Consider the following 26,301-nt stretch of genomic DNA (forward strand, 5'->3'; position numbering starts at 1 on the left):
ACGCGTCTGGTGTGGCCGCACCTTTAGGCTTACAGGGTTATTCCAATAGTTCCATAATAGTTCTCTATGTTTGTCCTCCCCAATTGCACACACACACACACACACACACACACACACACACACACACACACACACACACACACACACACACACACACACACACACACACACACACACACACACACACACACACACATATGAATATACACAAACATGCAGAGGTTTTCCTGACATGTTTGTGTCTCATTTGCAGATCACACCTGGGATATTTTTACGAGAATCAACCTGGTGTCAGACGGGGAACAAATTGTTGATTGTCAGGGCTAACCTTCCTGCTATCTTCTCAACTCCTCAGAAGATCTTACAACCGTTTGAATTAGTCTGAATTCTGAGAATATTAACAAATATGGATTCAATTTTTAATGCTGTGAAAACAACGTTTTTGCCGCCCCCTAAGCGGTTGGCAGAAGCCGTTAAGAAAGAAGGCAGTAAGATTAAAGGACATCCAGGTACTCTGGACGTTTACACTCTTCCTCTGAAACCCCAGTCTATGAATGTAGAGGGAATCCAGTGCTTCATATTTGGAAAAGACTCTGTTAAACGGAACCGCACCATCATGGTTCTAGGAGCCACTGGGGCGGGGAAGTCCACCCTGGTCAACGGGATGATCAACTACATCTTGGGGGTCACATGGGACGATACCTTTAGATTCAAGTTGGTAGACGAAGGCACGGCCAAGTCTCAGGCTCACAGCCAGACCTCTAATGTCACCGTGTACAAGCTCAACCACCGAGAGGGCTTCAAGATCGACTACTCCCTGACTATCGTTGACACACCGGGTTTCGGAGACACGAGAGGCATAGAGAGAGATAGGTTCATTGTAACTCAGCTACAAAGGCTTTTCTCAGCTGAACATGGAGTCAGCGAGATCGATGCCATCTGCTTCGTGGCCCAAGCGTCTCTCGCTCGGCTTACACCAACACAGAAATACGTCTTTGACTCAGTGCTCTCCATATTTGGCAAAGATGTTGCAGAGAACATCCGGATTTTGGTGACATTTGCAGATGGCCAAGGCCCTCCGGTTCTCGACGCAATCAATGAGTCCGGGGTCCCCTGTCCTAAAAGGAAAGATGGTTTACCTATTCACTTCAAATTCAATAACTCTGCCTTGTTTGCTGACAACAAGGTATCTGGTGCGAACAACAAAGGTGTAGACGATGATGATGATGCCAATGATGATGGAGAAGATGGGGGCGGCTTTGATAAAATGTTTTGGAACATGGGAACCAACAGCATGAAAAGATTCTTCTCTGCTCTGAATGTCATTGAGACCAAGAGCTTGACCTTAACCAAGGAGGTGCTCAGACAGAGAGGTGAGCTGGAGAACTCCATTGAGAATCTCCAGATTAAGGTGAAATTGGGTTTAGCTAAACTTGAGGAGATTAAACAAGAATCTCAAATCCTCCAAACACACGAGGCAGCAATCACAGCCAATGGGGAATTTGAGTATGAGGTCAGCTTCATGAATCCTGTTCAAACTAGCATTGCCAAAACAGGGAAATTCATCACCAACTGTCAGCAATGTCAAAATACCTGCCACTATCCCTGCGGCATACCAAATGATGCTGACAAGAGTGGTTGTTGGGCCATGGGACCAGACGGCCACTGCACACAATGTGACAACAAGTGCCATTGGAAAGTGCATTTCAACCAAAAGTATCGCTGGGACTACGAACCGAAGACAGAGAAACGAACCTACAATGATCTGAAACAAAAGTATGAGAATGCCTCTAAGGAAAAAATGTCTGTTGAAGACGTCATCAAAAAGATGGAGCTGGAGTACGACCTCCTACAGGACGAGGTGGTCCAGCTGATGGAGCTCTCAGGCCAGTGTCTCAACACCCTGAAGGAGATCGCTCTGAAGCCCAATCCACTCTCAACACCTGAATACATCGACCTGCTGATCGAGGGAGAGAAGTCAGAGGCCAAGCCTGGCTACCAGGAGCGCATCAAGAAACTACAGCACATGCGGGGGAAGGCGGTAACCATGGGGAAGGTTGCCCGCGGAGACAAACTGCTCTAGATGTGGGGGCAGGATAGTCCAGAAGTTAGTACCTACCAGAAAGGGACTGGGTCCATTTAATAACATGTGCTCAGCATGTTAAAGCTTCATCTCTGATTTAATAACAAGAATTTTGGTCATAAGAATTGATTGCTAGACAGAAATTAAACATGTTGGAACTTTTTTATGTTATTGGGTTAATAGTAAAATATCAACAATAATGTGATATGCAAACTAATTTTCCTGATTCAAATAGAGGCGCATTCTTTAATGCTTCACTGGTTTGTTTAGCTCAGATTCTGTTGGCGGAGATCTCGCTCCCTTCTCGTGAACCTGGACCTGACATGTGACTCTGACATGTGGCTTTTTTCTTGAAATTTTTTTACCCTTATTGTGATTTTGTTTCTGTTGTTCTGTGTCCTCTATATGGTTTTCCGCAGTCCAAACTCCAGCTGAAACACAGTGTATTGACTTACTGCTTCTCTGTCCTCATTCTTATGTGAATTAAATACACACATCAGCACATTGGATTATGACTGTGATGTACTTTTATGATGAGATAAATACATTTCTTAGTATTTTTAAAATCATGGTTTGTTTTATTCTTATTAGTTTATAAATGTAGATGTTATGGCAATTCATTATGCATTATTTTTAAGTTTGGGCCCCAGGGAGACCCCAAATGCTTCTTTTGGGTCTCGAAGTGAAAAGGTTTGGAAGCCCTGTATTAAGGCCCTGACACACCAACCAGATTATCTGGCAAGCTCGGTGACCAAAGTCTGTTCCATGTGTGCTGTGTGATCGGCCGTCGTCAAAGCCGTTGGGGATCTTTTCAAGCCTGTCTGGGTTATTTTCCACCGATTGAAGATGTTGAATCCTTCATGACCAAATCAGTACGACTGCCTCTTCTACCGACGATCGGCAGTTGGAATGGTTTGTCAGGGCCAATAGAGGACAAGAAGAGCTCTAAAACAATATTCATGTAACAATAATCATGTTGACGCATGCATGTTACCTCAAAGGGAATTAAAGATGAATACAATGATCCGAGTTGACTTTAGAACTTTTTATTTGATTAATGCTCATTGTATATTCTCTAATATTTGTTTATTCATCCTTTGCAGGATTCCACTTAGGTTCAGTTCAAAAAAGGTCATGAAACAACCAGCAGGGGGCGACAACAGTCAGAGAGGGGTTTAGTGTTAGCTTTGTATAAACACAGACACTGACATTTACATTGCATTCGAGTAAAAAGTGTAATGTCATAGATGCTTAATATTGCAGAGGCCAAAACAGATGAAACTCCTGTTGAATCCCTTAACTATGACCGACCTCTTAACTATCATTCTAATGTGTTTATATTTATAACAGAAATGTAAGAAAGCATATGGATTAATAAGAATATTCACATGAACAACAAGGTGTACGATTTCGCTGATTTCACTACCAGCTTCATTAATGTGGTCATCACAGGTTCTGAGTCGTATGCCGGCTTCGAAACGGTATGAGTTTCCAGGAGGTTTGGAGGTTCGGACCTTAAGCTCAGAGGAAAGTGCTTTGAACACTCCGTTGGGTCTGAGTTTTCGCTCGAGGTTCGTGCGGATGTAGAGAGCTACCCGAGACCTCAGAGTTTATGCCACAACAATGGCTGCCCATTTCATTTATAGACTAAAGTGAATTTACAGCTAGCACTAAGACGCAAACTTAACAACCATTGTAACATTTCCATTACTATACATTATAGATTACAATTATAAACATCACCAGATAAATTGTCACTCATGTTCAACCATCGCAAGCAGTTCTAATAACTGATTCATCTGATTCAGCAAAGAAGCACAAAGAGGTCCCTGCGGGCATCCATGCTTGTAGTTGTTATGAGTCTTGTCTCCAGAACGATCTGTTTTCAGGTTTTATGTCGTAGCCTAACAACTTCTGAGGGGTGTTTCCTGAACACTCTTACTTCGGATGAAGGGAAGGTTTACGTAAAGACACGTAAGAGCTTCCGAACCTCCGAGTTGTTTTTAAGGCGGCATTAAGCTGATCCCTCAGTCATTGAGGCAGAAAACTATCAAAAACGGTTTATTAGGCCTATAACGAATCAAATGGGTTTCTCTGTCATAACCGCATAGAGACCAATGACCAAAACAACTCAAACTTTAACAAGCACATTAAAGACTTAGTCTACTAGCCAAACTCCTGGTAGCTTATTCGCTATTTACATTGTCGGTAAAACATTACCGTTGTTCAGAAATCTTCCTCTTCCTTTTGTTATGTGATGTAAGTACAGCAGGTAGTACTACAGATGTGTTGAATCAGGGGGATTTTAGCATGGATTTGCTGTAATACTTTATATAGTCTTTATCTGTGGGAGCTGTGGTGGTAACGGCTACGGCGCTAACTGACTGGAACGTCCTCACGTGAGCTCCAACAGAAAGAGGGCTGTGATTGGCTCACATATCTCCCCCTGTTCAGGATACGGCAGTTGCTCCATCGGCCAATTAGGTTGCCGCTGAAAACCAACAGAGCATCTAGTTAAAATCCTTGTTAATAAAAGTGTGTTCAGCCTCATTTCAATGACATTCGATTTTTGTTATGTTTGCAGTGAAACTATGTCCAAAACAATAACTTATTAAAGGGATATTCTTTTGAAACATGTACTATGGCAGCTCTGTTCAAAGTATTTCTGCTAACAAACATTCCACACTTTACTGTATTTGTTTTAATGCCAAAAGCAATGGAAGCACTTTTCTGAGTGTGTCTCGCCTCTGTAATGACATTTGAGGGAAACTGGTCATCAGGGCGGGTTAGAATGTAGAAGGTGTGGGGTTGTTCGTATGGTTGAGGACGACGTGCATCATCCTGCCACAACAGCGTCAATACCCACTTCTCCTTTGTGTCATCAGTGACATTTTTGTCAATTGTATTAATTAGTGATTCTGTTCATCTATGTTCCATTATTTTAATATACAGGATTCACACATCAGGATAATTAGCCTGGTTTACTTTGCAACATGTTCACTTTTTACAATCCGATATCCTGTAGTGTGGGGGAAACCCCAATGAAAGCCGTGGACGCAGACAATCGATAGCCATTTGGGAGCCGGACATAACGTACTTAGGGCTACCAACAATTCATTAAATCATCATAACTGAAGCCATGGCGGAAGTGGGTTGGTCGTCTGAAATTGAGGAACAGCTTGTAAAATTGTCAGAAAAAAAGATAAATGAAGCTAGCATAGCATGTTCCTGCTGACCGTCTTCCGCTATTTTTGTTTTATTATTTTATTTATGTATTTATTTTTATATTGTCTCTTGGGTACCCAGCATTAGTTCCCTAGTTTCGACTCATTTAGGTCGGTTTCCATCAGACTGTTTTCATGAAGTCAAGTGTACTTTTAACCTACCCTGACAACAGGGGTCATATTGGTTGACTTGTTTTCTCTTCCCACATAGAGTGTGGCACTTAGTGAAACAATCATAAAACCTTTGCTTTTCAAGAAAACACTTATTTCACCATCTTTGACCTACCAGCGAGAAGGGTAGGGGCTCTTTCTGGAAGTGGGCGTGGCAGCCTTCTGCCTTGCAGCGGCCGACAGACCAGAATACGGCAAACAGGAGCGCCGCCATGACTACCACCGTTACCATGGCAGCTGTGGGCTTCTTCCATGGCTCCTCATGATCTAGCAGGGGTCATGTGGCAAATTTATGTTAAAATGTATTACAGTCTGTTCACAAGGTGTGTGTGTGTGTGTGTGTGTGTGTGTGTGTGTGTGTGTGTGTGTGTGTGTGTGTGTGTGTGTGTGTGTGTGTGTGTGTGTGTGTGTGTGTGTGTGTGTGTGTCAGTTTGTGTGTGTATGTTTCTCTTGTTGAATGTGCAGGTTGGTGTGTGTGTGTGCGTGTGTCTGTGACAGTGTTTGTGTGTCTGTGTGTGTCCGTTTGTGTGTGTTCTTGTCTGTGCAGGTTGGTTTGTGCGTGTGTGTAACAGTGTTTGTGTGTGAGTGTGTGTGTGTGTGTGTGTGTGTGTGTGTGTGTGTGTGAGAGTGTGTGTGTGTGTGAGAGTGTGTGTTTGTGTGTGTTTGTGTGTGTGTGAGAGTGTGTGTGTTTGTGTGTGTGTGTGTGTGTGTGTGTGTGAGAGAGTGTGTGTGTGTGTGTGTGTTTGTGTGTGTGTGTGTGTGTGTGTGTGTGTGTGTGTGTGTGTGTGTGTGTGTGTGTGTGTGTGTGTGTGTGTGTGTGTGTGTGTGTGTGTGTGTGTGTGTGTGTGAGCGTGTATCTTACCCCTGATGGTTACACAGTGTGTGTCCGTGGGGGCGCTGCCCGGCCGGCCGTCCAGGTAGGTGCACGCCCGGACGCAGTACACCGCTCCCTCCTGCAGGGCGGTGAACAGCATGGGGGTCTGTTCCAGCCGGACCGTGGAAGCCTGGGTTGGAGAGAACGCTCAGTGAGCACGGGGCACGTGTTGTAATGAACTGGGGCCTCGGGGACTTTGGCCCCCCGGGATGACATCAGGATTGTCCTGGAAATTTTGGAGGTTGTGCGCTAAGCGGGCACATGCGCATCAGTTGGAATAATAACATTCACATTTACAAAAACTGTCTGTCGGTACAGAACGAATGTTCAGAGAACCAAATACCAAGCACTAACAAGCATTAGGTTAATGTAACAAAGATAGCTATGATAAGTTGCTACACAATGATAAATACTATTTTTGTGTGCCATGTCACCCTGTCTCACCCTGTCACCCTCACCTCACTCGTCCTGTCAACTTCACCCTGTCACCCCCACCTCACGCTCGCATCCTGTCTGCCTCACCCTGTCACCCTCAGCCGTCACCCTCACCCTGTCACCCTCAACTCACGCTCTCGTCCTGTCATTCTCACCCTGTCACCCTCACGTTCTCACCCTCACCTCACCCTCTCACCCATTCACCCTCACCCTGTCACCCTCACCTCACGCTCTCACCCTGTCACCCTCACCCTGTCACCCTTAACTCACGCTCTCGTCCTGTCATTCTCACCCTGTCACCCTCACCCTGTCACCCTCACCCTGTCACCCTCACCTCACGCTCTCACCCTGTCACCCTCACCTCACGCTCTCACCCTGTCACCCTCACCTCACCCTGTCACCCTCACCCTGTCACCCTCACCTCACGCTCTCACCCTGTCACCCTCACCTCACGCTCTCACCCTGTCACCCTCATGTTCTCACCCTGTCACCCTCACCCTGTCACCCTCACCCTGTCACCCTCACCCTGTCACCCTCACCCTGTCACCCTCACCTCCTGCTCTTGTCCTTGTCTCCAGAGGGTGATCCCCACGCTGGCCGTCTGTGGAAGACGTTCAAACGAGACGCGCACTCCGTCACCCATCGCCTCCACCGCCATCTCCAGAGGACGTAGCAACGCTGCAGACCACCCACCATTACATCAGGAGCACCACCCACCATTACATCAGGAGCACCACCCACCATTACATCAGGAGCACCACCCACCAGGAGCACCACCCACCATTACACCAGGAGCACCACCCACCAGGAGCACCACCCACCAGGAGCACCACCCACCATTACATCAGGAGCACCACCCCCCATTACATCAGGAGCACCACCCACCATTACATCAGGAGCACCACCCACCATTACATCAGGAGCACCACCCACCAGGAGCACCACCCACCATTACATCAGGAGCACCACCCACCATTACATCAGGAGCACCACCCACCAGGAGCACCACCCACCATTACATCAGGAGCACCACCCACCAGGAGCACCACCCCCCATTACATCAGGAGCACCACCCACCATTACACCAGGAGCACCACCCACCATTACATCAGGAGCACCACCCATCAGGAGCACCACCCCCCATCACATCAGGAGCACCACCCACCATTACATCAGGAGCACCACCCACCATTACATCAGGAGCACCACCCACCATTACATCAGGAGCACCACCCACCATTACTACAGGAGCACCACCCACCATTACATCAGGAGCACCACCCACCATTACATCAGGAGCACCACCCACCATTACATCAGGAGCACCACCCACCAGGAGCACCACCCACCATTACATCAGGAGCACCACCCACCAGGAGCACCACCCCCCATTACATCAGGAGCACCACCCACCATTACACCAGGAGCACCACCCACCATTACATCAGGAGCACCACCCATCAGGAGCACCACCCCCCATCACATCAGGAGCACCACCCACCATTACATCAGGAGCACCACCCACCATTACATCAGGAGCACCACCCACCATTACATCAGGAGCACCACCCACCATTACTACAGGAGCACCACCCACCATCACATCAGGAGCACCACCCACCATTACATCAGGAGCACCACCCACCATTACATCAGGAGCACCACCCACCATTACATCAGGAGCACCACCCACCATTACATCAGGAGCACCACCCACCATTACTACAGGAGCACCACCCACCATTACTACAGGAGCACCACCCACCATTACATCTGGAGCACCACCCACCATTACATCTGGAGCACCACCCACCATTACATCAGGAGCACCACCCACCATAACACCAGGAGACGGCAGGACCACCAAACACCACCCGCACCACCTACAATAACATCAGCAGAGCTCCTGAAAGGCGCTCAACTGTCAGAGCATGGCGTCACAGTGCCAGAGTTTGGGGTTCGATTCCATCTGGACCGTGGGGATCAAACTCCAGCACTGGCGAATCGTACGGGATTGCACAACGGTTTTAATGGAGGTCCCCACCTCATGTTATATGTTCCTATATTAATAATAAATCTAAATAATAAATTGTTATAATAAATGTCATTATTATAAATGAATGATGTTATATTAAATGTATATTTGGGAGCATGGACCGTCACAGCCAAAGTCAGCCACTCTGAGATCTCGGAATAGTAACTTCAAACACAAGCGAACGCCAAGGGTAAGAACCTAAAGGAGGCGGAGTGGGATATTGAGCGTGCATCAGGGCATTGTTAATCCAGCCAAAGCTCTGCCCTGCCTGCGCGTCGACTCACTCTCTCTCCGGTTGAACAGCGCGTTGAGACGCGTCCAGGGCGTCACCTGCTGGCCGCACTCGGCTCTGACGCGGACGCCGTAGTCCGAGTCGGAGCCGAGGTCGGGGGTCAGGTCGCAGTGCGTGCGGGGGGTCCGCCTGCACTTTGGGGAGTCAAGCCACTTGTCGTTTAAAATAGTCCGCTCAAATTCCCTGCAGAAGAAGAGGAGGAGGATGAAGGAGTGTGTATAGTGAGCACCGCTCCGCTCAAAGCGATCGGCTGGACGACTCACCCCTGGAACTGCACGGTGTACAAGGCTGCAGTCCAGCAGAACGCATCTAGGGGGCGCCAGGTGAGCGTGTGTCGCATGTTTACAGAGTCAATGGAGACGTCCTGAAGGGCTGGCAACGGCCATGGGTCTGTCGAAACACACGTCAAATCAAGCGAATTAACCTCTCACCTGTCAGACAACATACCAACCGGTTGTACCTCTGTTCAGCCATTCGTCTCCGTTCTACAGCCAGCCTGTATTCATATAGGCCAGCGTATGTGGCTTCATAAGTTCTCAAAACGTAATGCTTAATAATAATAATACTAATAATAGTAGGCCTAATAATAATGATAATAATAAAAAAAAAAAATAAAAAAAAAAAAATAATAATAATAATAATAATAATAATAATAATAATAATAGGCTGTTATAAGCTTAGCTAGTGGTCCATATTAAACGTCTATATTCCTACGAAGAGGAGGCTAAGTCAGCCTCTTCTATCAGAGTTCTATTTATCAGAGTTCATTGAATGTATTTTGTGTATCTTGGGTCGTTTTGAGTGTGATTGGGTGTGTGAGAGTGAGTGAGTGTGTGAGAGTGAGTGAGTGAGTGAGTAAGTGAGTGTCTGAGAGTTAGTGAGTCATGTAGGCCAGTAGTTAACTCGTGAGTTTACGTGGCGTTTGTGCAGCACGCTTGCCGGGATGCAAAATAGGAAAGGACACGAATAGAAGTCGACAATCACGATTAACACATTAACCTCTGCTGACATGGATACTCTCTAAGAGCACAACAACCAATGAGAGGAGGACGCAGAGAAAGAGACTAATAACAGAGGAAAATAACCGAGAGAATAACGAAGACAAAGGAAATAATGAACATTGAGAAAATAATGCGATAACAAGGGAAAGAATTGACAAAAGGGGGGAAGGAGAAAAGCGGCAGGCCTACTTACGGTGTGGCAGGCAGAGGACGAGGGACAGGGGGAGGAACGGGAGGCAGAACCACCGCATGACCCCCCGCAGGGGGGCAGGAGGGAGAGGGGGTCCCGGCCGGGGCCTTCCACGTGAGATTTAAGAAAGGAAACTAAAAATCTTTAGAGCTCCACGAAGCCACGAGCCTGTAGTTGAAGTCAAATAACCTAAAGTAAAAGCATCAACGACCCAACACCACGTAAATGCCAAACAAATCATTCGAAAAAAATGCTATTGATGCCGTGCCGTAAGCCGGTCGAGCCGGTCGGATGTGCTCTCGTGCGGTGAGCTCCTGGAATTTAAATTACACATTTGAAATCGTATCATTGGCCAATGTTTGGTTAGATATGCCATTAGGCCTATGCCATTTGTCATAGGGTACGCCCATATAAATACAGAGTTGCTGTTGTCATCGATCGCCATTGATCCGCTGCTAAGTTTATCCTATACACTCGTTCTAGACCTAATATTTATATTGCGTGTGTGTGTGTGTGTGTGTGTGTGTGTGTGTGTGTGTGTGTGTGTGTGTGTGTGTGTGTGTGTGTGTGTGCATAGGAAGCATCTTTTTATTTGATGTAAACCCACTTATAGCTCTTTTTTTATTTATTTCTATAAAACATTTAAACGTATAGTTATTTCAGAAAGTGTCACTTTAAATTTGAATTCGTGAGTAAGATAAACATTGCCACTCGAGACAAAACTGTTGATGTCTGTTAAGCTAAGCTAATAGTGTGTGTGTGTGTGTGTGTGTGTGTGTGTGTGTGTGTGTGTGTGTGTGTGTGTGTGTGTGTGTGTGTGTGTGTGGGTGGGTGGGTGGGTGGGTGGGTGGGTGGGTGGGTGGGGGGGTGTGTGTGTGTGTGTGTGTGGGTACGTATTTGCATGTGTGTGTTTGTGTGTGTGTGCATGCGTTCTTGCGTGCGTGTGTTTGTGAGTGCATGTGTGTGCTATAAATAATAGCGATAACGGCTGTCCTCACAGGAATAATGATTGACAGACACATCCTTAACGGACTGGATGATCAAATAATTTAAAGATTATGCAAAGAAAGGATGGACTGATAATACACAGACAAATAGACAGCCGTTAACTTGTGTTACCCTGTATGAATTTATTTTCTGTTTCGTAAAATATTGTATTGTATTGTATTCTATTGTAATGTGTTTAACTGTCACAGTGTGTTGTTCGTCAAAGTGATTTCCCTTAAAACTTGAAACCAAACTTGATCAGTGATCTATTGAAGGCTTTTTATTAATTGGAATATTATTTAAGTTAAATATGAAGGTAAACTAGTTCTGCGTGTCTGCCACCTTCTGTTTCAATACGTCAGTTTTCAGCTTTACAGAGCGAAAGAGAGAAAATGGACTTTGGACAATGATATTCTACTCATTAACTTATTGGCTGCCATAAAACACGACGAAAAGCCATAAACCTCAGGCCTGCTCTTTGTGTTTTCAGCTCCAAACGTTGTACCCCGAGACGCTGAGAAACAGGAAGACTCCTGAAACTCAGGGACAGGAACTGGTTTGGCTGAGAGGAAGTGAGGTTCTGCAGGTCAATGTCTCTCATCCCTCATCATCGTTCACATTTTTTAAAAGTCTCTCAAAATGTAAATTTCATCACAATTTCATCAGAAATCATCACTTTGCCGTTGACGACTTCTGCCCGTTTTTTCCTCTCATGCGCGCTTGAAAACACATGAACGTGTGTCCAGTGTTGGGTTCGTTTGGACAGAATGTGTTCTCCCCCCCCTGCGGTGTGCTGCTGGTCCAGAACCAGAACTCCCGGGCCGCGGCAGGCCTGCGGCATGAACCCCCATAGGGTTAGACTCCTAGCTTGGTCTGGATGTAGAGTAGAGGAGAGTAGGGTTCCGATACCGATACCAGAATCGTAAAAATCCCTCCGATAATGCCTAAAATGCAGTAGCCTATCGGGTATCGGCATCACAACCACTACAGAGTTATGCTGCGTTCGTTAATAGTAGGAGGTCGAAAGTCGGATAAATACTCCAGTTCAGGAGTCTGAATCGGTATTGGGAGGGAAAATATGGTATTGGACCATCTCTAATGTAGAGCGAATGGGCAGAAATCCTGGAGATACACGGAGGGCGATGAAAGGCGGTTGTATTCAATTTGTAAAGGGAATGGCACCCCAAACCCTGGCCGTGGTCGCGGCCAGCCCGTTTCCCCGGGCGAGATGAGGCGGGTACCTTCGCGCTCGGCTTCTTCGAAACGTACACCTGCGCACGCACGCACGCACGTATGGACACACACACACGCACACACATACACATATACACACGCATGCACACACACGCAAACACACACACACACAAACACACACACACACAGTATGTCCCTGAAACAGTTTAGGTCTCTGAGAGTCGACGGCACATCAAACCCGACGGTCAATACCGAGGTGAGGTTAGGACTCATCATCATCATCATCATCGTCATCAGCCTTGTCATGAGCTCATGGTAGTCGTGATCAATGATGGGAAGGTTGGGGGAGAGGACGGTAGGGCCCTAGAAGGAGTAGCCCCTGTGTGTTTATGGCCCCTGGCCGGGTCTGAAGTCCGCTCGGCGTGACTGCCGCTATAAAAGACGTTGGCGAGGGCTAAGCGATACTCTCCTGGCCCAACTGACACCCCGCCACACCCTAACCCTCCACCTCCGCACGCCGCTACACCCGCCTACAACCTGGACCTTTGGAACCCTATTATCTGAGAACGCTCGTCTCCCCCGTGGCCACTCGCTCTCGACTCGCCTTACCGCCCGTTTGACTCCCGTTTTGATCCGCTAGCGTCTGTCTCTGAGCCCTGCGTCGTCCGCGATGTCCACCGCCGTGGAGGCCGTCGGCTTCGTGCTGTGCATCATCAGCTGGCTGATCACCGGCACCGCGCTGGGCAACGACTACTGGAAGGTGTCCACCGTGGCCGGCAACATCATCACCTCGGTGCGGCAGTACGAGAACCTCTGGCACTCGTGTACCGAGACCAGCACGGGCATCGCCCAGTGCCAAGACTTTGAGTCCCTTCTGGGCCTCCCAGGTAGGAGCCCGCCTGAGTCCGCTGTATTCCTGTCAGTATAAGGGCTACTAAAGTATTTATACGAGGGCTATTGAAAGCATGTACTTGTTTAGAATACTGTATTAAAATAACTATTTTTGTTTTAAGTGTGTGAAAAAGGTTAAGTTGATTTTAAGTTGAACAAAAGTCACTTATATTGAACTTAAATTTAAAATCAACTTAACCTTTTTCATACACTTAAAACAAAAAGAGTTCTTTGAATACAGCATTTCAAACAACTTTATTATCAACTGGTGAAAAGATTTGAACGATACTTTGAACGATACTCGAGCCTGTCCGATTAATTAATCGGACAGGCTTGAGCAGAAAACGACACCGTTAACAAAATGGCTGCTGAGGTTGACTACATCAAAAGTGTATTAGTCGAAGTGGTTCAAAAGAACGTCTGTCCGTCATATTTTATTTAAGTGCAATAATTCAAGAAATAATCAACTGAGTCGAAATTCTACCAGAATTGACTGTGTTGAAATAGGGTCAGTATGTCAGGATTCCGTATTTTTCTTATGGTGCGAACATTTATTGCCACGTTTTACCGCCAATAAAACCAATCGTCTATCTGTCCAAATCAGTACAGTAAACTCTCAGGATATATCCTTAACATAAATTCTCAAACCGATTTATGATACACAGAAGTTGACCTCATCATCAAAAAGCAGAGTTATAATTTCTTGAAGAATCCATTTTTAGCGTCGTCTTCAACAGCAAAATGGAGGGAAACGCCCAAACAGAGGGACAGCTTTTCGTTCGTGTAGAGTGTTCTAGGGTTGCAAAAACAGTCACACATTCATAACAAGCATTTTAATATACAGTCCTCAAAATGGGACATAATGTCTTCTAATTTGACAAAGTAAAATACTTAGTTTTGAGGGTTTTTATCGATTTAATTGTTTCCAATGTAACTAATTTTAGTTCTCATTTTAGAATCTATAATATCTTATCTTAAAAGGTGTGTTTGATAACGATGCAACTCACCTGGTGAAGTGAAGGTTAAATAAATCGATCAGAAATAATTATCCAACCAAACAAACTATTCCTTTAACTTCCATCGCATTTTGTATTTCTAAACATATTCTTCAACCGTTCCATTTCATGTACAATAATGAATCAATAACTCAATAGACCTCATTCACCAAGCAGCCATCTTGGTCATTTGGGCGGGGAAATCTTCTAGAAACTTTCGGGATACCATGACGACTCAAAAGAAATGTGTCCTAAATTGAACTTCGTGGTGATATGGAATTCAGAATAATGCGTATCAGTTGTCATGGTCTCTGAAGATTCAAGAACAGCTTCCAATATGTCTGTTAGGCGTATAAGGTCTGTTGCATCTCGTCCGTAATAACCACAGGGGACATTTTCAGGTAGTCCTGGCACAGCCTGACTCTGATGTCATAAAAGCTCAACCAAGACTTGACATATTCGTCTCTCACGTCACACTACCTAGTAAGAGTCAGGACACATTCTGGTCTCTGCCCACGACACACACCCGATAGAGACAATAGTGGGAGTGTGAAACCTGTATGATAGACGGATCAGCCTACCAGCCTACACAGTGCACTGCGCTAACTGGATGCTAATGGCTATACAACATCACCCCTTGTGGTGGCAAGCTAGGCGACCCCTTAGGTGTCATGATTGGAAGAGGAAGAGATTTGAATATGCGGGAGATACCATGTGGGCAGTACGTAATGTGCGTGTGTGTGTGTGTGTGTGCGTGCTGCTGTGTGCGCGTGTGTATCTGTGTGTGTCTGTGTTTGTTTGTGTCTGTGTGTGTGTGTGTGTGTGTGTGTCTGTGTGGTGCGTGTGTGTTTTTATGTGTCTTTGTCTGTGTGTGTGTGTGTGTGTGTGTGTGTGTGTGTGTGTGCGTGTTTGTGCAAGTGCGTGTGTGTGTGCGTGTGTGTACGGTGTGTCTTTGTATGTGTCTTTGTGTGTGCGTGTGTGTGTGCGTGTGCTTGTGTGCATGCTTGTGTGTGTGTGTGTGTGTGTGTGGCGCGTGTGTGTGTGTGCAGGCTACGTGCAGGCCTGTCGCGGCCTGATGATCGTGGCTCTGCTGATGGGGCTCGCCTGCCTGGTGATCGCCCTGCTGGGCGTCAAGTGCATCAAGATAGGCTCCGCCTCCGAGTCGTCCAAGGCCAAGTTGGTCATCGCCGGGGGCATCGTGTCTGCTCTGGCTGGTAGGTCCTCCGTAAGACACATCTGGACATGTATACAACACTGTATACAACACTGTATACCACACTATGTACTACAATGTATACAAGACTGTAAACCACACTGTAAACCAAACTGTACCACACTGTATACAACACTGTATACAACACTGTATACTACACAGTATACCCCACTGTAAACCACACTGTAAACCCCACTGTAAACCACACTGTAAACCACACTGTAAACACACTGTAAACCACACTGTAAACCACACTGTAACCACACTGTAACCACACTGTAACCACACTGTAAACCACACTGTAACCACACTGTAAACCACACTGTAACCACACTGTAAACCAAACTGTACCACACTGTATACAACACTGTATACAACACTGTATACTACACAGTATACCCCACTGTAAACCACACTGTAAACCACGCTATATCACAATGTATACAACACTGTATACCACACTTATACCACACTATATACTACACAGTATACAAGATTGTAAACCACACTGTAAACCACAATATACCACACTTTATACAACACTGTATATATTATAGTATACCCCACTGTATACCCCACTGTATGCAAAACTGGATACCACACTATATGCTACAATACAACATTATATTCACAGTGATGATGGGAATGAGTCAGCCTACCAGTGGTTCATTCCACTGTGTAGTGGTTCAGTCCACTGTGTAGTGGTTCAGTCCACTGTGTAGTGGTTCATTCCACTGTGCAGTGGTTCAGTCCACTGTGCAGTCTGGTAAACGGATCGATCCATTCCATCATACACCCGGGTGAATTTCACTGTAAGGTAGCGTACCTGGTGGTAAAAATAGACCGGCCTCTTAAAGCCGACCTCGGATGATATGGACGTCTGTTCGACATTCAGTTAGCTATGCTAATGGAATCAGTTGTGCAAATTGACTCATTGTTGCGAATTGACTCATTGTTGCTAATAGATTTGTCCATTACCAACAGCAAATTAATTAATTGTTTTGTTTATTCTACGAATTTGACAAATTCGTAGAGTATTGTACTGGTTTTGGTCATTTGCCGCAGTAAATTGAGGCTAATTGATTCGTTCGTTAGCATCAGTGAGTCCTAATGTATGACTCTTCTGTGCAGGTGTGTGCACCTTGGTATCAGTGTCTTGGTACGCCAACATGATCGTGGAGGACTTCTATGACCCCTTCACCGGGGGAATCAAGTGAGTTCCCCGGAAGACCTCCACCACTGCTTCCTGATAAAATATTTTAGAGGGCTCATATCATGCCACCAGGTGTGGGTGTGATTAGCTGGTACAAGCCGTTTGGCATAGGGTGGGAATGATTTTCATAGTGACATCACAAGTAGGCGTGTCCACCTACTGTGTGTGTTGGATAGATCAGCCTTCCTGCCTACCCAGTGGACAGTAGCAAACGTTGCTCCTCCGTCCTTCATATATCTGGGTTGACACACCCACTTGTGATTTCACCTTGAAAATCATTCCTTCCCTGTGCCAAACGGCTTGTCTCAGCTAATAACATCACCACCTGGGGGCATGGCATGAGCCCTTTAATGTATATTATAGCATGTCTTTTGTAAAATGTACAAAAATGTTATCGTCAAGTGTCAATGCTCCGATGTGTGCAGGTTTGAGCTGGGGGCTGGGCTTTATATGGGCTGGGCTGGGGCCTTCCTGGCCATCCTGGGAGGAGGCATGCTCTGCTGCGCCTGCAAGAGGGTGACCCCTGCTGGTGGCAAAGGGTAAGTGCACCACGGTTTCACCTGGGTTAAAGGAACAGGTCCAATGACAGACGAGCAGTTAGTACTGTGGCACTGACATAGTACCATAGTAATACCAAAGTACCTTATTATTAACATAGTGCCACAGTACTACCATAGTGCCACATTATTTACATAGTACCATAGTAATACCATAGTACTTCAGTACTTGCATAATACCATTGTAATACCATAGTACCTTATTATTAACATAGTACCACATTATTAACACAGTACCACAGTACTACCATAGTACCGCAGTACTACCGTAGTACCACAGTACTTACATAGTACGACAGTATTAACAAAGTAGCGCAGTACTAGCATAGAACCTTTTTTTCAACATAGCCCCAAATTTGTGTTCAGTCCTCTGGACCCGTTCTAACGATGTGATTGGTCTTCCAGGGGTTACCGTGGCGCCCTGCCTAAGAAGATCTTCACACCCAAATCTGAATCTGAATCGAAATCGAAGGAGTACGTCTAGAAGAGGAGCCTCCTACCCCCCCTGCTTCTCCTCCTCCCCCTGCTCCTCCTCCTCTTCCTCCTCCCCCTGCTCCTCTCCTCCTCCTCCTCCTCCCCCCCTCCTCCTCCAGCACCTCCCCCCTCCTCCTCCGCCCCCTCCTCCTCTTCCTCCTCCTCCTCCTCCCCCCCTCCTCCTCCAGCACCTCCCCCCCCCTCCTCCGCCCCCTCCTCCTCTTCCTCCTCCTCCTCCTCCCCCCCTCGATCTCCAGCACCTCCCCCCTCCTCTTCCTCCTCCTCCCCCTTCTACTGCTCCTCCCCCCTCCTCCTCCTCCCCCCTCCTCCTCCCCCCTCCTCCTCCGCCCCCTCTTGCTCCTCCTCCTCCTCCTCCTCCTCCTCTTCTTCCTGCTCCTCCTCCTCTTTCTCCTCTTCCTCCTGCTCCTCTCCCTCTGTCTGGATGTTGGTGCTGCGTTTCTGTCCAGGATGTTTTGTTTTTGTTTACTTTTTAAGGCTAAGAAAAAAATCAGTGAAATGTAATTATTTTGACGAAATGAAGATGTGATGATTATAAATAAAGTTTTTATTAAATTGTAACATTGTTGGGGATTTTTCTTTGTGTGTGTGTGTAATAATGATAAAAGCATGAAGCTTGCTGTTTAGTCTGTGTGTGTGTGTGTGTGTGTGTGTGTGTGTGTGTGTGTGTGTGTGTGTGTGTGTGTGTGTGTGTGTGTGTGTGTGTGTGTGTGTGTGTGTGTGTTCGTGTACGTGTATGCGTGTATGTGTGGGTGTGTGTGTGTGTGCGTGGGTGTATGTGTGTGTGTGACGCGTAATAATGATAGAAGCATTAAGTTGGCTTTTAAATCTCATTGTGTGTGCGCGTGTGTATGTAATAATGATAAAAGCATGGAGCCGGGTTATTTAATCTCAGGGTGTGTGTGTTTGTGTGTGTGTGTGTGTGTGTGTGTGTGTGTGTGTGTGTGTGTGTGTGTGTGTGTGTGTGTGTGTGTGTGTGTGTGTGTGTGTGTGTGTGTGTGTGTGTGTGTGTAACAATCTCAATTCGTGCTGACCGGCAGAACAGAGGATTACAGATTACAACCTCTATTTCGAGCTACCTGACACATCAAATACACAACCTTCACTGCCCGCTCCACACACTGAGCACTACACACACCCTCCTGCTGGGTCTCCCCCTATCATCCCTCTGAACCCTCCATTTTGTAGCTGGATAGCTAACCTGTTAGCCTGCTTCCTCCCATGCTACCTATCGTCAGTCGGACCTACAACGCACAAACGCTACTGAACCTACCTACGTGGGCGTTCATGTGTTCATATTTAAGTGTGTGTGTGTGTGTGTGTGTGTGTTTTTTGCATGATTGTGCACACGCGTGTGTTTACGATGGTGTGTGCGTGTGCGTGTCTGCGTGTGTTTGTCTGTATGTGTGTGTGTGTTTGTGCGCGCTTGTGTGTTTAGCTAGGTGTGTGTGTGTGTGTGTGTGTGTGTGTGTGTGTGTGTGTGTGTGTGTGTGTGTGTGTGTGTGTGTGTGTGTGTGTGTGTGTGTGTGTGTGTGTGTGTGTGTGTGTGTGTGTGTGTGTGTTTATGTGATACGCTGACCTAGTGGAAGTTTCACCAATCCGCTCAGACAAGGATTGTTTTATCACAGGGAGACTATGCCGGAGTCTGAGGGCGTGTCCCGGGATGTCCCGCCCACCTCGTCTGACTGGACGGCTGGCTGAGGTAACAAGTAAAAGACAGAAGATGGTCCTTATAGCATCTCCAGTCTGATTCAACCCTGCAACGATTTCATCACACAGGTCAGAGTTTGTATGTGTGTGTGTGTGTGTGTGTGTGTGTGTGTGTGTGTGTGTGTGTGTGTGTGTGTGTGTGTGTGTGTGTGTGTGTGTGTGTGTGTGTGTGTGTGTTTGTGTGTGTATCTTTTTCAAGGGTCCCAAACTTCTTAATGAAGTTACTTCTTATTGACCTGTCTCTGTACTGTCAAACCCCTAACAGCTCCTTAAAGACCTGTCTCTGTACTGTCTTACCCCTGCCTGCTCCTTAATGACCTGTCTCTGCACTGTCTAACCCCTACCTGCTCCTTAATGACCTGTCTCTGTACTGTCAAACCCCTAACAGCTCCTTAAAGACCTGTCTCTGTACTGTCTAACCCCTGCCTGCTCCTTAATGACCTGTCTCTGCACTGTCTAACCCCTTCCTGCTCCTTAATGACCTCTAACCCCTACCTAATCCTTAATATCCTGTCTCACTGTCTAACCCCTACCTGCTCCTTAATGACCTGTCTCTGTACTGTCTAACCCCTACCTGCTCCTTAATGACTTGTCTCTGTACTGTCTAACCCTACCTGCTCCTTAACATCCTGTCTCTCTACTGTATTTCACCTCACGGCTCCTTAGTGACCTGTCTCTGTACTGTCTAACCCCTACCTGCCCCTTGACTCTGTAAGTCTCTGTGAAATGCAGTGGACTAATGCTTCTGCTGAATGAATACGATAAGATAAGGAGGTAAAGTGTCCTCATCTGAAAGTTGGACTGGTGGATGTGCATGTGGATTCTGTTTCGAATGTGTTGCAACGCGTCTACATCAGGTATCTGCGTGGTACGGCGTCCGCCACTCATTCACCACGATAGGTTAACATCAGGGTGTCCTGTCGTCCTCAGACTGTAACTCCCACTCTCAGCATGAGCACCAGGAGCGTCATCTTCAAGAAGATCACCACCGACAAATCGGTAAGCTGGTGTGACACTTCTGAAGGTTCACAAAGGCTCTGGCACTAGACACACGGACCAGGTACTAACCAGACCCTAACCAGACACTAACCAGACACTTACAAGACATTAAACAGACACTAACCAGACACTAACAAGACACTAATCAGATACTAATCAGATACTAACCAGAACCACTAACCAGACCCAAGCGCCAAACACACTAACTAGAGGGGTCGGCAACCCTAGGCACGCGTGCCACCACTGGCACGGGGCAGCATAATCATTGGCACTCTTAAAATAAAATAAAATAAATCGTATTTTTTATTTTATGATTATTATTTTAAAAAAAATCACCGCACAATGCGGCAGCACGATCATTACTACCGATTTTTCTTTTTGCACTTTATTCTGTTTCGGGCATTTCCTCCCTGTGCAAATATGTTTAAATTAGTTACAGAAAGCAGTGTTCTGAAATGGGATCAATTAATAGTTTTTAAACCTATGTTATGAGTAATAGAGAAGAAAATATTAATTTTTTTTCGCCTTCACATGGTTTTGCAAAGCTGTACATGTCTTAAAGATATTGATGTGGATGGTTCCAACATTCTCATATATTCTCGTTTTTTACATATCTCACAGTGCAAATATGTTTTTGAATGAGTTTCTGATTATTGTGTTTTAAGATTGGACACATGCAATTATAATTTGTAAGCCCATGTTGCAAATATAACAACCAAAAAAACATTTAAAATGTTGATGCATGATTGTGGACAATTTGGAAATAATACAATTCCACGTCTTCTGGAAAAAATTTTGGTCGCTGTGTCTTAATTCAGCTTAATTTTTTATATATTGCTGCTTAAGGCACACTCATTAACGAGAAAATGTCAAACTGGCACTGCATGTTGAAAAGGTTGCTGACCCCTAGACACACTAAACAGAAAAAATAACCAGACACACTAACCAGACACACTAACCAAGTGCTAACCAGACTATAACCAGGCTGTAACCAGACTTTACCCGAGAATAACAGACTCTAACCAGACCATAACAGACTATAACGACCATAGCCCGACTACAGGGGAGGTAAGCCTGTGTATGAGTAGTAAACAATAAGAGACTCCACAACACATTTGACCGTGAGGGCCAGACTAGCGCAGCATTATAACAGATTACAGATGAGATGAGCATTAGCTCAATGAGGTGTTTGTGTTTTCGTGCATGCGTGAGTCTCTGTGTGTGTGTGTGTGTGTGTGTGTGTGTGTGTGTGTGTGTGTGTGTGTGTGTGTGTGTGTGTGTGTGTGTGTGTGTGTGTGTGTGTGTGTGTGTGTGTTTGTGTGTGTGGTCACATGTGTCGCTGTGTGTTTTATGTTTGTGTGTGTTTTCAGGTTAGTGTTTACATGGGTAAAAGGGATTTTGTGGACAATGTGAACTCAGTTGAACCAGTTGGTGAGTTCTACTTCCTGTTTATTCACCAGCTGTTTATCCACACCCAATACCAAATAGTAATACATAAATAATTGTATGTGTAAATATCTATATATATTTATATTTATGTAAAATAAGTAGTATGAATATCTACTTAATACTACTTATTTAGCATATATATGCTAAATAAGTATAATAAATACCACCTATTTAGTATTGTTCTTTCTTTGTTTACTATAATTTAGTATTGGTTTCTTTCTTTCTTTACATAAATAAGTGTCAAGATATTTAGTAGTGGTGTTTATTTATATTGTGAAACTATTAATAGTATTTGTCTACCTGCATTTAATAATTCACGCTTTTGCTCATCCGTCCCGCCCCTGACCCCCAGACGGTGTCCTCCTCATCGACCCAGGGGCCCTGGATGGCAGGAAAGGTATACCCAAATTATCTCCTAACTAGTGCACATTTCTGGTGTGATCGAGAAATCACTCTTTCCATCCAGCATAATATTCAAAGCTTTTTCAGGATAACACAAGGACTGACAGATGTTTCCAGTTAAACAAAAACATCAACAACAACAACAACAACAACAACACAAACTTACACGTAAACATCAGTAGCCTGAACTTTGGTGGACGGTTGGCCACCAAGCACTGTGTAGACTGCTCTCTAATTTGACTAATTCCAGAGCTTCATTCTGCTTATGATGCTAATTACGCCTATGGAATATATCCAAGGTCCACGGCAGCATTTTAATAAAAATGAATTGCAATGTGCTTTATTCGATCCAGATTAGAAAGTAGTCTGCTAGTGTCATTCCAAATGACACCTACATGCCAGTTAGTACCGTGTTAGACTTTGTTGCTAGCATGAGGCTAGCAGTTTCAAGGTATGGTGTGCTATTATTAATGCAGTCGTATTTATAAAAGGAGCTTCTTGACCTCAATCACAATCAGCTATTAAAAACAGGGGTCACAAGACCCCATTTTTCTGTAGCACATGTTTAAGATAACCCCGGAACACTGTCCACAATTTGGATAAAAACGAATGCCTCTTTGGCCCCCTCTAGCGTTTGTCACGCTGTCCTGCACCTTTCGCTACGGCCGAGACGATATGGACGTGATGGGCATCGTGTTCAGGAGGGAGATTTATGTGTCCACCCGCCAGGTGTACCCCCCTCTCCTGGACCGCGAGCAGGCGGTTCACAGCAAGATCCAGGGGAAACTGCTGCGCAAGCTTGGTGACAACGCGTACCCCTTCTTCTTCGAGGTAAGATACGACCAACTTATCTCTCCAGAGGAGAAAGTCCCATGACCCTGTATGAATCTCAGGTTGGCTGGAACGAATTTTAACAATCTAACCCTAACCACTATCTACTTCCTACAGTTTCCTGATAACCTGCCTTGCTCAGTGGGTTTACAGCCGGGACCCAATGACTCTGGCAAGGTAAATCACAAACAAGGGATTCAGGCTATACATCTTTTACTGCTCTGGATTGGAAGGTGTGCCATTGACATCATGAGCTAGGATGAATCAACCAAAGGTGTCAACAATCCAACGTCTCCATGATTTGTCTCGGGAAACAGTGTTAATCTTGCCGGGTGGAATTTTTCAACAACACATGTATGAAGCAGTGCTCTTTTGGGTAAGCTGTCCCTTTAAGACAACGTCTTCTCACTTTGCAGCAATGTGCGGTGGAGTTTGAGATCCAGGCTTTCAGCGCTGAGAGCCAGGACGCAAAGATCCGCAAAAGGTGAGAGACTGGAACCGACATTCAGATTCTTACACAAAGACATTGACAGAGGCCAGGGCAGGGAAGCTGAAGGGCCGCAAAGGTGTTTGAATCCCAGTCCAATGGCCTGGACTCGATCCCGGATTCCAGCTTAAACTGTAGACAAACCAATACCTGAATTCATTGTCAGATCATTTGTACGAGAAGGCCTGCTAAATAGTGAGCCTGATTGACAGTGCTGTTCTCCGCCGCTCCCCTGATGATGCTAAATAGTGAGCCTGAGGGATAGTGCTATTCTCCACCACTACCCTGATGATGCTAAATAGTGAGCGGGAGTGAGACCCGACACTATGCAGACACTAACCAGACACTAACCAGACACTAACCAGACACACTAACCCGACACTAACCAGACACACTAACCAGACACTAACCAGACACACTAACCAGACACACTAACCAGACACTAACCAGACACTAACCAGACACACTAACCAGACACTAACCACACACACTAACCAGACACACTAACCAGACACTAACCAGACACACTAACCAGACACACTAACCAGACACTAACCAGACACACTATCAAGACACTAACCAGACACACTAATCAGACACTAACCAGACACTAACCAGAACCACTAACCAGACCCACTAGCCAAACACACTAACCAGACACACTAACCAGAACCACTACCCAGACACACTAACCAAGTGCTAACCAGACTATAACCAGGCTGTAACCAAACTTTACCCGAGAATACCCGAGAATATTCTGCACCACTCCCCTGATGATGCTAAATAGTGAGCGGGAGTGACAGTTCTGTTCTTCACCGCTCCTCTGAAGATGCTTAATAGTGAGCCTGAGTGACAGTGCTGTCCTCCGACACTCCCCTGATGGTGCTAAATAGTGAGTGTGAACGACTGTGCTGTTCTACGCCCTATGCTCTGATGATGCTAAATAGTGAGCGTGAGTGAAGGCGCTGTTCTCCACCGCTCCCCTGACGATGCTAAATAGTGAGCCTGAGTGACGGTGCTCTTCCTCACCCCAGGAGCACCGTGAAGCTGATGCTCCGGAAGGTTCAGTACGCTCCCGAGACGGACGAGCCGGTCGAGCCGGTGACGAGGAGCCGGGACTTTGTGACGGCCGACAAACCGCTGCACCTGGAGGTCACTCTGGAGAAGGACGTGAGTGGGCGGGGACTCAAGGCTCACCTGTTCAGAGTTCACCTAGACCAGGGGTTCTCAAAGTTTGGACAGCTGAGGGCCAATTTAGGAACCCATAATTTGACTGAGGGCCACCAAAGAAAAAAAAAATCAGGCGGGAAACGCAGTCAGCATCCCAGTGGTGAAAAAGAACATTGCACCGTGGACCTCTGGGAGTGAGGTCAAGTGAGGTCCAAATCAGGAAACTGAGGTTCATCCTCTCAAAGTAATGTACAGTTGGATTAAAACTAACAAATCTAACAGGATTTAATTGAAAGCTAGAGAGTCGACTTTTCTCTTCATATTTATTCATTTTTGTTTAAGTTAATATTGATATAATAAAATAAATAAATAATGAAAATCACTTTTTTTATTTGAATGACATCTGTATGTCATTGCGGGCCGCACTTTGAGAACCAATGACCAAGGCTCTGTGTAGCCACCTAGACTATGCAGAGAGGTCTTAAGTCCCTCCCTTCCTACTTATTGAATGTTGTACGTCCTGGCATTTGATGTACGCACTTCGTATGTCATACTTAGTCATGTTTCGTCTTATCCTATCTTTTTTGTGTATGGGGAATGGGTTAACCTAGCGATTGCTAGTGCTTGGCACTTGGTTCTATGAACAGCCTCACTGTACCGACAGCCATATATTGTTGCTTCTCCTTCTTTTGACAAATGTACTTATTGTGAGTTGCTTTGGATAGAAGAGTCTGCCTAATGCCCTAAAGGTAAATGGAGCCGGATTGTTCTGGGGCCGAACCGCAGCCTGTAGTCATCACAGACCAAGAGACGTTGGCCCTGACCCTGCTGTCTTAGTGGCCTGCATTGGATTTCAAAGAATTCACTGAACTCCTAAATGGACTGCATTTATGTAGCACTTTTATCCAAAGCGCTTTACAATATTGCCTGACATTCATCCATTCATTCACACATTCGCACACCGACGGCAGAGTCAGCCCCGCAGGGCAACAGCCAGCTCGACGGGAGCAGTTAGGGTGAGGTGTCTTGCTCAGGGACACCTCGTTGGTTGAGTTACCAGCCAACCCGCTCTACCTCCTGAGCTACTGCCGCCCCGCCTCCGTCTGCTCCGTGCCTACGACGCGATATTGGTGATGGTTATGTTTGCGGGGGAACACCCTCACGCCTGACCTCTGACCCCCCCCCCCCCCTCTCCTGTAGACCTTCTACCACGGCGAAGCCATCAACGTAAACGTGAGCGTGACCAACAACTCCAACAAAAACATCAAGAACATCATTGTCTCTGGTGAGGAACCCAAGAGGAGCTGCCTTTTGTTGAACAGCGTCCCAGGGGTAAAGGTTCTGGGTTGGATCCCCGATGTCCCTAGCCTACCTAGTCCTTAAGTTAAGCTGAGATGTTTGTTATT

At 46.0% G+C, this 26,301-nt stretch overlaps 4 protein-coding genes across 6 annotated transcripts in view; 3 read left to right on the forward strand and 1 right to left on the reverse strand.

The window, feature by feature from the left end:
* Positions 1-5,439, forward strand: part of LOC130386958 (uncharacterized) — a 38,880-nt gene extending 33,441 nt beyond the window's left edge. For all 3 annotated transcript variants that reach the window (XM_056595855.1, XM_056595856.1, XM_056595854.1), the window contains one exon: positions 254-5,439. In XM_056595855.1, the coding sequence (XP_056451830.1) occupies positions 407-2,083 (1,677 nt within the window). In that variant the 5' untranslated portion in view covers positions 254-406 and the 3' untranslated portion in view covers positions 2,084-5,439. The remainder of the gene's footprint in view (positions 1-253) is intronic.
* crfb16 (cytokine receptor family member B16) lies at positions 3,055-10,554 on the reverse strand. The gene is made up of 7 exons (XM_056595858.1): positions 10,309-10,554; positions 9,378-9,504; positions 9,107-9,297; positions 7,341-7,465; positions 6,341-6,482; positions 5,594-5,745; positions 3,055-4,574 (listed from the first exon to the last, which is right to left on the reverse strand). Exons 1-7 carry the CDS (start codon positions 10,364-10,366, stop codon positions 4,479-4,481), a joined length of 891 nt encoding a protein of 296 aa, XP_056451833.1. The 5' UTR covers positions 10,367-10,554; the 3' UTR covers positions 3,055-4,478.
* A 2,537-nt stretch (positions 10,555-13,091) lies between these two features.
* On the forward strand, positions 13,092-17,839 carry cldn15la (claudin 15-like a). Its single transcript, XM_056597325.1, has 5 exons — positions 13,092-13,373; positions 15,422-15,586; positions 16,717-16,798; positions 17,224-17,337; positions 17,761-17,839. Exons 1-5 carry the CDS (start codon positions 13,157-13,159, stop codon positions 17,837-17,839), a joined length of 657 nt encoding a protein of 218 aa, XP_056453300.1. The 5' UTR covers positions 13,092-13,156.
* Positions 17,840-20,508: 2,669 nt separating this feature from the next.
* Positions 20,509-26,301, forward strand: part of saga (S-antigen; retina and pineal gland (arrestin) a) — a 10,613-nt gene continuing 4,820 nt past the window's right edge. The window contains exons 1-8 of the mRNA XM_056596879.1: positions 20,509-20,556; positions 21,927-21,987; positions 22,358-22,402; positions 23,039-23,238; positions 23,356-23,415; positions 23,655-23,722; positions 24,760-24,895; positions 26,096-26,180. Coding sequence (XP_056452854.1) covers positions 20,509-20,556; positions 21,927-21,987; positions 22,358-22,402; positions 23,039-23,238; positions 23,356-23,415; positions 23,655-23,722; positions 24,760-24,895; positions 26,096-26,180 — 703 coding nt within the window. The remainder of the gene's footprint in view (positions 20,557-21,926; positions 21,988-22,357; positions 22,403-23,038; positions 23,239-23,355; positions 23,416-23,654; positions 23,723-24,759; positions 24,896-26,095; positions 26,181-26,301) is intronic.

This window comes from Gadus chalcogrammus, chromosome 8 (genome assembly GCF_026213295.1).
Source record: "Gadus chalcogrammus isolate NIFS_2021 chromosome 8, NIFS_Gcha_1.0, whole genome shotgun sequence".
NCBI lineage: Eukaryota > Metazoa > Chordata > Actinopteri > Gadiformes > Gadidae > Gadus > Gadus chalcogrammus.

Coding starts and splice junctions, on each gene's coding strand:
- crfb16 (XM_056595858.1), bottom strand. CDS start 10,366: ATGCGGTGGTTCTGCCTCCCGTTCCTCCCCCTGTCCCTCGTCCTCTGC. Junction 9,298..9,377: donor TACACCGTGCAGTTCCAGGG/GTGAGTCGTCCA, acceptor CTTCTTCTGCAG/GGAATTTGAGCGGACTATTT. Junction 5,746..6,340: donor ACACTGTGTAACCATCAGGG/GTAAGATACACG, acceptor GACCCCTGCTAG/ATCATGAGGAGCCATGGAAG.
- cldn15la (XM_056597325.1), top strand. CDS start 13,157: ATGTCCACCGCCGTGGAGGCCGTCGGCTTCGTGCTGTGCATCATCAGC. Junction 13,374..15,421: donor GTCCCTTCTGGGCCTCCCAG/GTAGGAGCCCGC, acceptor GTGTGTGTGCAG/GCTACGTGCAGGCCTGTCGC. Junction 17,338..17,760: donor ACCCCTGCTGGTGGCAAAGG/GTAAGTGCACCA, acceptor TTGGTCTTCCAG/GGGTTACCGTGGCGCCCTGC.